Consider the following 12,500-nt stretch of genomic DNA (forward strand, 5'->3'; position numbering starts at 1 on the left):
CGTTCTGTGTCCGTTACTAATACGTTATGCATACGACCAACTCGTTATGAATACGTCGGAATCTTTTAAAAAAAACATCAAAAGTTCAACGTAAGCCAGCGTTTTACATACATTTTGATACGTTGCCATTGCTGGCTAAAACGTCAAGGTGTGACTGGGCCTTTAAGCACTGAGCAGAGTTCGGGGTTGGGAGGCAGAAAGGAGAGATCCATTTTAATGGTTTCTTTGGCTTCACTTACCAGAAATTGTTTGTGTCTTCATCAAATGATCCTTTCTCCTGCGTGTACTCCTCAAGGTACTTCATCTTGGGAGCACAAAGAAACGGACATGATCACGAGTCCACAGGCAGGCAGGTGTAAAGCTATCAGGTAAATGTGAAAGACGTTACCCTTTTCCTTTCGGGCATGTCCTTGTAGGTCTTGGCGAGCATGTGATTCATGTCTGGGTTAGTGATCTGTGGGTGAAGCTTGGAAATGTCCTTACGCTTCAGCAGGCAGAAGTGCAGATCTGGCGTGTGAGGTTTCTTTGGGAAATCTGGGTGATTCTGCAAACAAACGAAAGGTATACTCACAACAAGTTTCAGGATGGTGGGTGTTATTAATCACCATATTGTAGTCTTCTTGTTTCGGTAAATAAATATTGAACTTACACAAACACCTATGAACCCCACCCCCCCCCTCCCACAACCCTTTATTTTTAATTTTTGTTCCTCTTCACCTCTGCCACTGAAGGTGGACGGAGGTTATGTTTTCACCCCTGTCTGACTGTTCATCTGTCTGTGAACAGGATATCTCAAAAAGGTTACGGCCAGATTCGGACGAAACTTGGTGGACAGGTTGGGTGTGTGACGAGGAAGAATCGATTGGATTTCGGTGAAGATCCGGATCTTCACCAAGAAGAACCCGTTATCGGAGGGAATAACCAATCAGCACTCAACCTTATCAATTACCCCAGGTGGCGAGGATTATAAACAAACTGACTCGTCCTGTGCTCTTCTAGCCGGAGAAAGCTGCAGGAAGCAACCATGAAAAGCTACACAAGGTAAGCCCTTTGCTGTTTGGAACCCGACCAAGGTTCCTCGACAGCTGCTAAACATTCACAAGTGGTACATGGTACGTACACGAGCAGCCCAATGCGAGTCCTTGAGACCTTGAGACAAGCGAGTATCGCGTTGATAATGAGTAACCACGTGATGCGAACCTCTGGACCAATCTACCTTAAGCAGGTGTTACACAAGCACCAGACGAACCGGTCAGATCCGTTGGCAGGTGCGCTCTCTTTTACAGGATCACATCTCCATATGAACAATGACATAATGAACCCTTTTCTCGCATGTTCGATTGTCTCGATCTTTTGCAGGAACACTTCCTGGATTGCAGTTCCCAATTGTTGCACCAAAGTTAAATGGACGTCGCTCAGCATATTCTTCATGTGTAAAGCCCATGTTGTATGTTGTGGAATAATTTCTGTTCAGTATGGAAAGAGCAAGAAGAGAACAAAGACCCGAAACACACCTGTATCTTCATTCCTTTGTCCAGGGTCTTCACATACTCCTCTGCATCGAAAACAAGCTCAGACAAAGTACGGAACTTCCTCACCTGTGCACAGAACCACAAAACAACACAGAGTAACAAACTAGAGAGTTCACAGGACACGATACCCCACGGTGTTCGGGTATGTACAGGAGAGCATTGCCGTTCGCGGCGGTTACGTCCTTGAAAATCCCCGCGAACCGCAAATACACAAACTTAGGGGGTAATGGGAAAAATGGGGTTCGGGACTTCAACGGCTCTCTTACAGTATAAACTAGTATAAAATCCCATCAAAAATGACAGGTTGCAGTTATTTTATTCGAAATATTCAAGGAGACTGGAAAATATGATGTTTCGTGGCAAGAAGCATGATTTTAAAACACGGCGTGGACAAATATAACCCTGTTTTCTTTATCTTCTGGGACATTTCATTTCAACGGTCCAGCTTCGTGGACATGCCAAAGTCTGAAGCCTCGGCCTAGCGTCAGGTGTGCTCATATCTTTATTTATTTATTAGACATCCTTTACAGACGTAAACGAACACTCGTTTTACCCTGCGCGCGTTACACATCACGTGCAGTGGATTTTATTGTTATTTTTAAAAAACGTTTCTGTACACCGTCCTTGAGGCTCGGTTTGCAAGTCTAAGAGACTAAGAGACTGAGGCTAAGAGACGTAATTACTCTTTTATGGAAAATGTTTTTCGAGATTTATTTTAATCTTCCAAGATCGACCGAAGTGAACACACGTTTTTTTTTGTTTGTTTTGTATACCTTGTCGAGGCTCGTATGAGAGCTAACACACTACGCAGAGCAAGGGGGGCATGAGACGAGAGGGGCGGAAGTGGGAAGGACAAAACAGTGGGGAACAGATACATTAGATCTGTGGAAGGGAGAGGGATGGGGCAGGGAACTTGGGGAATACAAAATGGACATTACAGGGACTTTCAGGAAGGAAGACAGGAAGTTTGAAAGAGGTGGGCTTGGTGTGGATTAACGGGGGTAGAAAAGATCAAGGATTTGGATGGGAGATGATAAGAGGTGGTGGTAAACAGCTGTTTTGAAGTCATTGAGGACCTCCATCCATTGTTGGGAGAGCAGAAGCAGCATATCCAGGGTAGAGTGACCTTGTCTGAAACCAAATTGACGATCGCAAATCAGGCCATTGGAGAAGAGGAAGGATTTGATGTCTGAAGCGATGATGGATTCAATAACCTTGCTGATGATTGGGAGAAGGCTGATTGGTCTGTCGTGAAAAATCGTCGGAATACAGTTGATACTGCCAAAAGTAATCTTATTATAATAAAGAGGTTGTGTGGCTGTCGCTATGTCACCTTTATTCACTTCTCGAATGGTCGCAGCACTGACCAATCGGGTGTTATCAGGTGTATCCGCATCAGCAAGCAACGGTCCATCTTGGTGGTGTGGCGTCTCGAACACACACTTACCTCACCTTGTGTTTCTTCGTACATTCCTCTCGATTCTGCCGTCTTCGACAGCAGTGATAACAATGAAGGTGTTTTCTGTATTGATCGTGGTGCTATCCTTACATCGTTGCAACGCTCACCTCCCCTCATCGTGCTAACGCTCACCTCTACTCGGGATAAGAAATACGTGGAACGTTCTGGAGATTTTGCGGACAAGTCATGCGATTTGTCTACTTACTCTTGACAATTTCAGTATTTTACAAGTACCTTTGTTTTACCGTAAAAAAACGTGCTCACGACTTTCGGTACGGCCATCGTACATAATTTGTACGGAAAATATTTTCTAACGGCAATATGTGCTTGTGAAATTAAAAAAATAATAAACACAAAGGAACTTGGTCAGTCTTGGACCGTTGTGAGGATCTCATTCGTGGAACATTTTGAACATCCAAAGTACCGAGACATGCACGACGCAGCACACCTTTGTGGAAAGCTGGGACCAGCACTGCCGGCAGGTGCGGGAAGTGAAGTCTCCAAACTTCACTTTCTCCCAATCCATTTGATACTCTGCACTGCTGTACTTGAAGTTATCATTTTCCGGAAGCAGGGCTTTCATCTGGTCCAGGAGCAAAAGCAAATGCTCTTTGGTCCAAGGGTCTTCAGGCAAAAAGTACAAAATCAGTAATGAAGCCGACACCTTCGAGCAACTAAAAACAAGGATTAACGTGACGTCAGAGGAATTCCTGCACTCAAGAAACAATAAAACCTCCTTACCGGGCTGCTCGTTCACCGGAACATCTCTGTCCGGACCCCGGGTCTTGTCCTGCGCTTCTCCATTCATTGCGGCACCAAACAAGCCGTTCCTTTGCACGTCAGCATCTGGCACACAAAAACCAGTCGGTTGGATTGGTAACCAGGTAAGGAGGAGGGAGCTGGTAGTGAGAGGGTGGAAAAGATCACCAAAGACCACGTCCTGTATTAGAATCTGTAACATCGTTCAGGGTTCTCATCAATCCCTACATCCTTATCCAAGCAAACTCATCCTTCCACACCTCTACCTCCAAACTACCATACCCTGGTCACGATTGCCTCCCAAATACCCAAACCTATTTCCCCGTCCGATCTCCTTCCCCTCTTACCCGATATTAATTTATTTTCTTCACTGCCCGACTCGCTTCACCTCAATCTTCCCCAAACTCATCGTCGGTCCATGTTTCCCAAATGCCTCCTTCCACTCCCCCAGCACTTCCTGTACCTCCCACCCACTCCACACCACAACAGCCAGATAATCTGCGTACAGCATCCTCCCCATCACTACTCCTTTTCGTGTTTACCCTCCTGCTTTACCAGCTCCATCACCATCAATCCCTCCACACCCTCATTCAAGAAACTGCACCCACCTGGATTATCCTTTGCACCTCGACCCCCGACCCTGCCATCTTCTCTACCCTCGTTAAAACCCCCTCCTCCCCCAAGCTCACCAGACCAGCACTCCAGAGAGCGCAGACCTCTGCAAAGACCCCCTTAGACCCTGACTTTTTTTTGAATGCCAACAAACTTTGATACATCACGGGTGATGAAGGTTGTGCTCAAGTTTCATTGAAAGTGTGTGTGTCGTTTCAGAGAAGAGAGCAAATTCCTCTTATTATTTAAAAAAAAAAATTGGTGGGGGGGATGGGGGGAGGGGTAAAACGAACGACCCTCACCGATTCCCGAGGCCGTCGGCGCAAAATCCGCCTCCAGCCCGGGCCTGGCTTGGCTCGAGCCGGCCACGCTTGCCTCGGCGTCCGATCCGAATCCATTTGTCGCTTGAACTTTCTTATCGACCTCCATCGTCCCCTCTCCTCCTCTCGGCAATTAAAAAAAAATCTTTCACCACTGAGTAGTGAGGAACGAGCCTCCACAAGCACTCGGTGCTTGGCAACTGCAGTTCCCGCCAAAACTCTCCGCTCACTTAGTGACGTCACGTGACGAGTTCCCTCTTCAAAATCTCCTTCATTCAATTAAAGTTTATATATATATATATTTTTTAGTTTCCAATCTCGCTTTATTCAAATGAATCCACTCGTTTCGGTCGACGTCCGCTCGGAAATATTCCACACAGCCAACGCTCACGCACTCCCTCGAATGGCACGATTGGAGTTCCCGTTCGAGCTCACGCTTCCTCCGCGATACACCTCAAGAGTGAAATAACGGGCCGGACGGCCGGGGAGTTCCGAGAGCGGGAAAAGGCTTCACGTTCAACACGTCACGGGACGGACGACGCGTGCGTTCAATTCACAATAATTTCCTCAGGTTGTGTTTCACTTTGTTCGATTATCATTTTAAAAAGTTTCTATTTTAAAATATAAACCGAAGACGTGGGCATAATTTATGCGCATGACGTCACTCAGTATCATAATTTATGCACATGACGTCACTCATTTTCATAATTTATGCACACGACGTCACTCATTATCATAATTTATGCACATTTCTTTTTTGAAAGCTTTTGACTGAAGCTTCAGCGTTGCAGAGTCGTTTCTTGCCCACCTCAACAACAACAACAACAACAACAACAACAACAACAACAACAACAACAACAACAACAACAACACGCTCTGATGATTTACATGAGAGAGTTCGGACCTCCGCCTCGTGTGTGTTCGTACGTGGGGCTCTGCTGTTCGTGTGACAGGCCCGAGCCCCCTCTCGGATAGACTCGGCCTTCTCTAGTCTAGATCGGGTACACGACGAGAAGATATTTATTAATATGTCTGTGAGTGGTGTAGGACACGTGACCAGCCGTCCGAGCGACGAGGCCGACATGGCGACTCACCGTTTCGGATTTCCCGACGCCGCGCACGACGGTGGACGGTCAATGGCCGTGACCTCCCCGTGGCCTTCCTCAACAGTCGTCGATGACTCGGCACATCAGGCACCCGTCCTTCCGTGCACGTCTCCCACCACGTACGTGGCCGTGCACGCGCCGGATATCCGTGCGGCCTACCCAGAGTACGGGGAAGTGGTCGTGCCAGCGACGACGGGTACGGCGCACACCGAACTCGGGTACACCCAGGGAGGGCGCCAACTACCACCATCACCACCACCACCACCACCTGCAACTACCCAGGCTCTTCAGATGACACGGACCACCGACACGGTGGGGACGGTGTGCAGCACCTTCGCAGCGACATTTACAGGTACACGTCATGCTCAGAGTGAATCGGCTGTTTATTCAGTGGCAACATCATCCGATCAGCAGCAACAACAACAACAACAAAACAACGACAACATCAACAACAACAACATAAAACACTGTACGAATGTTCGAACATCGACACGTCATTTGAAGCCTCCGCATCTACACGACTGTGACGTTTGCGAGATCGTTTGTGCCGGTCCACAGGAACACCAGGAACACCTGGATGGGAAGAAGCATAAGAGGAAGGAAACGGAGTGGAATTGTGGGAATTTGGGACATGTTTGTCCTTGGCCCGATATCGATGGACTTCGACATCAGCGGTTAGTGCGTTGCGACCTGTGCGACGTTATCTGCTGTGGTCGTGACGAATACTCGACTCACGTTGGAGGAGCCAAGCACCGAAAGGTCGTGCGGATGTACATCAGCCTGGGCAAGCCAATTCCCTCCAGGAATTCCACGGTTTTTATCCAGATCGCGAATGACAGCGGAACTAGCAACACTGCGACTGGGAATGCTGACGCTACTGACTCCCCGGTTTCATCATCTCACACCAGCACAACCAGTTCTGTTGAGGAGGCCGTCGACCGAAACGTCATTTTAATGGATGGTGTGGAGCAGGTAGTCGGTGATACGACAAGGGAGGAATGTCCGAATCCAGACAGTGGTGACGGTCCTCCGGCTCGTTCGGACAGGAGCGAGCTGTTGTCTGAAGCTGCAACCACTCCTCGAGCCGAACGTACACCTCCACCTGTGGAAGTCGACCACCTCGAGGAGGTTCGTGACGATGAAGGTCAGTGCCAGTGTCATTTCGATGACCCCGACGGCAAAGAGGTTCATAAGAAAAGTTGGCGCCGTCATCGACCTTCCAAGGAAAAGGTGAACCCCGAGCTGCAGGTGGAGGTGAAGGATCGTGTATGTATGTCCAAGATGCAGGATGACCTCAGACAGATATGCCATGATGAGTATTGGAGACGTTGGAAGAAAGAACACCGGCGGGTTGAAGGGGTGTGCACTGAGATGTTCTGGAGGTTCGATGAGCTGCTGAAGCAGACTGGGGAGCGGCGAGGTCCCGATGGCCTTCTGGAGTCTGTACCTCGTCTTCGACATCCACGGGCACCGGCAGTGCAGGTGGTGCGATTGCCGAATGAGTACGAAGACCGTCCCGTGATGACCCACCACATGGCCATCCGTCCTCAGAAAATGGAACTCCGGACGGTCCTACGCGTCGTCTGGCACACCGAGCATGCACTCAAGCTGGTGTGCAACCATCTCGCCGAATGGAGAGGCAACACCACCGATGGAGAGGATAGTTCCCAGTGCTCTGAAGGCGGTGAGGGAAAAAGAGTCGTCTTCGGGGTGATGAGGGTCGGCTTGCTCGCCAAGAGGTTGCTCTTGCACGGTGACCTCAGCGTGCGGCTGGTGCTGCTGTGCACGGTAAAACCCACCCCCGCACTGTTGCAACGCATTGCCTCCGAGCTACCTGCACGGCTTGCCGCGTTGAGTGAAGAGACCTACGAGGTGCGGCAACATGTGGAGGAAGCGGAGGTGATTATCACTTCGAACTCCGATCCGAAAACCCGAGTCTCCGTCACCCTCACTTCTCCCCTGATGGAAGATGTAACCATGGTAACAGAGGACCTCCTCAACGGGCCAAAGTGCCGTGACGCTCTGGTCGCCATTCGCCGCGCCAACTGGTTCCAGGCAAAAGCCGTCAGGCTACAGTCTTGCGTCGTCGTCATTCGCATCATGAGAGACCTCTGTCGTCGGGTCGCTGCTTGGGCTTGTCTACCGAGCTGGACCATGGAGTTGTTGGTAGAGAAGGCGATCGGCAGTGCCCCCAAGCCTCTCAGGCCGGGATATGCGCTTCGGCGAGTGCTCGAGTGTTTCGCCGCAGGAATCCTGCTTCCCGGTGGACCCGGTCTTCACGACCCGTGTGAGTTGGAGCCCAAGGACGTCTTGAGCTCCATGACGGAGCAGCAACGAGAAATTCTAACTGCCAGCGCCCAGCACGCCCTCAGGTTGATGGCGTCCAAGCAGACCAACAAGCTGCTGGGCTTGGTACCCACCAGGCAGTCTGACTTCGAACTGCCGACCAGGAAACGGAACAGAAACCCTGCACCACGAGCCGACGTCGAGGTCAAGAAGGAATCCTCCAAAGATCTCGTCCATTAAATCAGGAATGTTATTACACACATCAATTGGAATCTTTCTACAGCTGAAGATAATTATTTAATGGTTTCTATCATAATGATTGGTTGCTTCGTTTGCGTTGTATTGTTCGAACCTGGACTCGCTCTTCGAAAGGTGTCGCGGAGGGCTGGGGCCAATCAACACCACCGTGGGGGGGGGGAGGGGGGGCATGGCACGGGACACCATTGTTCATATGTATTGTGGAACGTCCCTCCTGTGGTGACAAGTTTTATACATTTCGAAGAAGTAGATATTTTTTTAACCGCCGCAGGGTACAGATGAGTGTTGCGGGGAGACGACACGGCCTTGATGGGCCTCGTGTCCTCCTGTTTGTCCTTGTTAGTCACAACCTTGTTGTTGTTTCTCAGGTTGAAGTCGAGTATTCGAATCGCACCTTTTTTCCTGTTGCTTTGATGATTCTCTGACAACGTTCTTTGTCGGAATTCAAGGAATGCTTCCCAAGTCTGACATTTATTTCCCAGTTTGTTGTTGTTGTTTTTTTCATTATTAAATTTGTTTAGATTCTCAAACTTGTGAATTTAATTAAATTATTACTTGAACATCGGTCAATCGAAGGAACTTTGATTCATTACACACCTGCCCCTGTGTATGACGTCTCTCTCACTTCAAAACCCTCCATCACCTGTATATTGTTGCGGGGACGGCCATTAGGGGGGGGGGGGTAATTGGGGGTAATGTGGACTAGTTATTTCATGAATAAGTGTTTCACACCAATTCTGATGAAACTTGAACACAACCTTCATCACCCGTGATGTACCGTCGATTGTTCACGACATTAATAAAAATCAGGGTCGAAGGGGACGAACTTGATGTTTTAATCCTGGAACAAAGTCTGTTAAATACTCCCCTGATGATACCAACATTGCTCTGATTATCATCAGACCAATTATCAGTTGTAATTATGATAATTATCAGCACGGGAAAGATTGACAGGTTTCCCACCATGGAGATGTGATGAACCCGCTGGGGATTCTTCGTCACTCTTTATGGCCGTAACCGCAGGCCGATTCGCTTGCTTCCAAACTCTGTTAAAATGGTGCATCGAAAACCGTTCAGCGGAGGAAATTGAAACTTTACCACATGTCACGTGACCGCGTGAAGCAGCGCTCACTTCTTTTGAGGTCAACATCGGGTCAATTTTCCAAAATCCTCAATTTTCATCCGATTGACTGGAAATTCGAAGACAATTTTCATATCAGGAAACTGAATTCAACCAGCAATTTATTTATTTATTTTTAAAAAATCACTACGTGCGGCTCAATGAGATGAGCTCAGGAAGTGGTCGTACGTTTGAATCCGGACAAAAATAAACCGATCAGAACCAAAAACAAAGGCCGAGAATCGGTTAAACGTCATTTAATTCATTGACTCAGGGATATAACAATGTGAATAAAGTTTTAATTTAAAGTATCAGCTTTCTGAAATGTTAACACACGATAGAGGTTCTTATTATACATGTGTGTGACGTTTCTTGAGTTCGAACAAGGTTAAAATGAACACAGGAGAGAGAGAGAGAGGCTGTTAATACCTTTGGGGGAAAGGGAAAAGCAGCAATTTGTAGAAAAAAATATAAAAATAATAATAAAATGTTTATTACAAGTCACAGTGACACGACGTGTTAACATGACGTCAAGCTCGTCGATGTGCACGTACGGAGCGTCCGCTCAACCTTGTACGTGTCTGTGTTTGGATGAAATAAGAGGAAGCGTGTCCATTTTATCCACCTGAAGATCCTCAGATCGGACGACATTTTGAAAACAAAGCACTTACAATGTAAATATATATATATATATATATTTATGTTCACATTTGGCGGGAAATTCTTCCGCCGTCCCTCCCCGTGAGTACTCACGTGCGGCCTGTGTTGGGATAATAAAAAAGATAAATAGTTAGTACGTATTATGCAGTCGTGTCCGTTTGTGTCGGTGTATCATTCCATTGAGTCGTAGACATTTTTTCAACGTTGATAAGAATAATGACGTCATGAAGACATGTTTATAATTTTGTTTCGGGATGAAAATCCTGAATTGTGACATGATACTTGCGTGCGTGACGATGGACGATCCGACTGTGAGGATGGCTTGTCCAAATGTTCTTGGCGTTTTGTGTTGTTGGATCGAATAAATCTGCGTCGTATTAGGAGTAAACATCGAAACTCACTAGAGAAGTTTGTTCTCGTGAAGGCAGCGGAAGGTTCCGGCGATGATCAACAACACGACAATCACGGACGAGGTGCCGGCGACGATGGACAGTCCTCCAACCAGCAGCGAGACGATGACGCTCTTGAAAATGTCTCTTTGATCTGTGGATGAAGAAGGTGAACGTTTTCACCTCGTTAAACCTCAGGATATCAAAATGCAAACTCAAGAACCTTTCAAAGAGCAACGATACAGGTAACTGGACGATACAGGTAACTGGACGATGCAGGTAAATGAACTTCGGCTACGACACCAGCACAAGTACCTTACCGTCTCTCTCAAAAGGGGACCATGATACCTGGCAGGATGACCCAGAGCGAGGCCCACTCACGTGTGAGCCCTCAAGATTAGGTTTGGATCTCGGCCCAGCTACAAACTACGACCCTGGTGTCTCACAAGCATGGCGAGGCATCAATGTGTGTGCCATCCGTCGGATGGACCTGATGCTTGACGCCCCGTCTGCCAGCATTAGTTTGTAGACGTTAAATATCCCACTGTGTCTTTTGTGAAGAGTAGGCAGATTATCGCCGGCACCCTGCACAAGTTCCAAATTCCTGCCCAAACCTACACAGTGCTTTGCATCAGTGCCACAGCCACGACCCCCATCAGCAGCACAGCCACGACCCCCATCAGCCCCACAGCCACAGCCCCGTCAGCAGCACAGCCACGCCCCCTATCAGCAGCACATCCACGCCCCCCATCAGCAGCACAGCCACGACCCCCATCAGCAGCACATCCACGCCCCCCATCAGCAGCACATCCACGCCCCCCATCAGCAGCACAGCCACGCCCCCTATCAGCAGCACAGCCACGCCCCCTATCAGCAGCACATCCACGCCCCCTATCAGCAGCACTTCCACGCCCCCCATCAGCAGCACATCCACGCCCCGTATGAACAGCACAGCCACGCCCCCTATTAACAGCACAACCAGCCCTCCATCAGCAGCACATCCACACCCCCTATGAACAGAACAGTCATGGCCCCCGATGAACAGCACAGCCACGCCCCCTATCAACAGCACAGTCACATCCCCTATCAACAGCACAGCCACGCCCCCTATCAACAGCACAGCCACGCCCCCTATCAATAGCACAGCCACGCCCCCTATCAACAGCACAGTCACGGCCCCCTATGAACAGCACAGCCACGCTCCCTATCAACAGCACAATCACATCCCCCATCAGCAGCACAGCCAAGCCTCCCATCAGCACCACAGCCATGTCCCCTATCAGCAGCACAGTCACGTCCCCTATCAGCAGCACAGCCAAGCCTCCCATCAGCACCACAACCACATCCCCTATCAGCAGCACAGTCACGTCCCCTATCAGCAGCACAGTCACGTCCCCTATCAGCAGCACAGCCAAGCCTCCCATCAGCACCACAACCACATCCCCTATCAGCAGCACAGTCACGCCCCCCACCCCATCAGCAGCACAGCCACGTCCCCTATCAACAGCACAGCCACGCCCCCTATGAACAGCACAGCCACGCCCCCTATCAGCAGCACAGCCAAGCCTCCCATCAGCAGCACAGCCACGCCCCCCATCAGCAGCACAAGTGCAGACTTCGGAAGGATGACAGGTTGAGTCAACCCTCGTGTTGTTAATTAAGAGTACAAACAGTGGCCGGAACTAAAGACCCTAAGATCTCAATCCAGCCACCTCAACTGTGAAGCCAACACGAGGCTTACTACTTTAGTTGAATAAGTAGTAGTCGTAGCAGTAGTTTGATGTAAAAGGCCTTTGTGTCCACCGCATCATGACGTGAGAGGTGTGAGGGATGAGAAACAACAATTGAAACATAAAAAGCCAAATGACGTCGGGAAAGAAGGAAGAAAATGAAAAAACGATCAGGGCACCAGGTAGAGCGCACACCTCCACCAAGCTGAGCACTTCACATGAATCCCACTGATGGGTTCACCAAGTTTCGTTCGAATCCATCCTTAACT

At 48.9% G+C, this 12,500-nt stretch overlaps 2 protein-coding genes across 7 annotated transcripts in view; one reads left to right on the forward strand and one right to left on the reverse strand.

Moving 5' to 3' along the window:
* The window catches only part of LOC147006970 (nucleolar transcription factor 1-like), a 17,557-nt gene extending 12,439 nt beyond the window's left edge, over positions 1 to 5,118 (reverse strand). The window contains exons 1-6 of one of the 6 annotated variants that reach the window (XM_085867707.1): positions 4,665 to 5,118; positions 3,733 to 3,837; positions 3,440 to 3,615; positions 1,515 to 1,598; positions 389 to 544; positions 240 to 304 (exon numbers count right to left, since the gene is read on the reverse strand). In XM_085867707.1, the coding sequence (XP_085723833.1) occupies positions 240 to 304; positions 389 to 544; positions 1,515 to 1,598; positions 3,440 to 3,615; positions 3,733 to 3,837; positions 4,665 to 4,791 (713 nt within the window). In that variant the 5' untranslated portion in view covers positions 4,792 to 5,118. Of the gene's footprint in view, positions 1 to 239; positions 305 to 388; positions 545 to 1,514; positions 1,599 to 3,439; positions 3,616 to 3,732; positions 3,838 to 4,664 lie in introns of those variants that run through there. The other 5 variants (XM_085867703.1, XM_085867704.1, XM_085867702.1 and 2 more) reach the window with 5 other exon arrangements.
* Positions 5,119 to 5,164: 46 nt separating this feature from the next.
* On the forward strand, positions 5,165 to 8,983 carry LOC147006971 (zinc finger RNA-binding protein-like). The gene has a single exon (XM_085867701.1). It carries the CDS (start codon positions 5,711 to 5,713, stop codon positions 8,312 to 8,314), a length of 2,604 nt encoding a protein of 867 aa, XP_085723827.1. The 5' UTR covers positions 5,165 to 5,710; the 3' UTR covers positions 8,315 to 8,983.
* The last annotated feature ends 3,517 nt before the right edge of the window (positions 8,984 to 12,500 follow it).

Source organism: Eptatretus burgeri, unplaced genomic scaffold (assembly GCF_056783735.1).
Source record: "Eptatretus burgeri isolate ZD-2024b unplaced genomic scaffold, Ebu_testis_v1 Ebu_testis_scaffold_935, whole genome shotgun sequence".
Classification (NCBI taxonomy): Eukaryota; Metazoa; Chordata; class Myxini; order Myxiniformes; family Myxinidae; genus Eptatretus; species Eptatretus burgeri.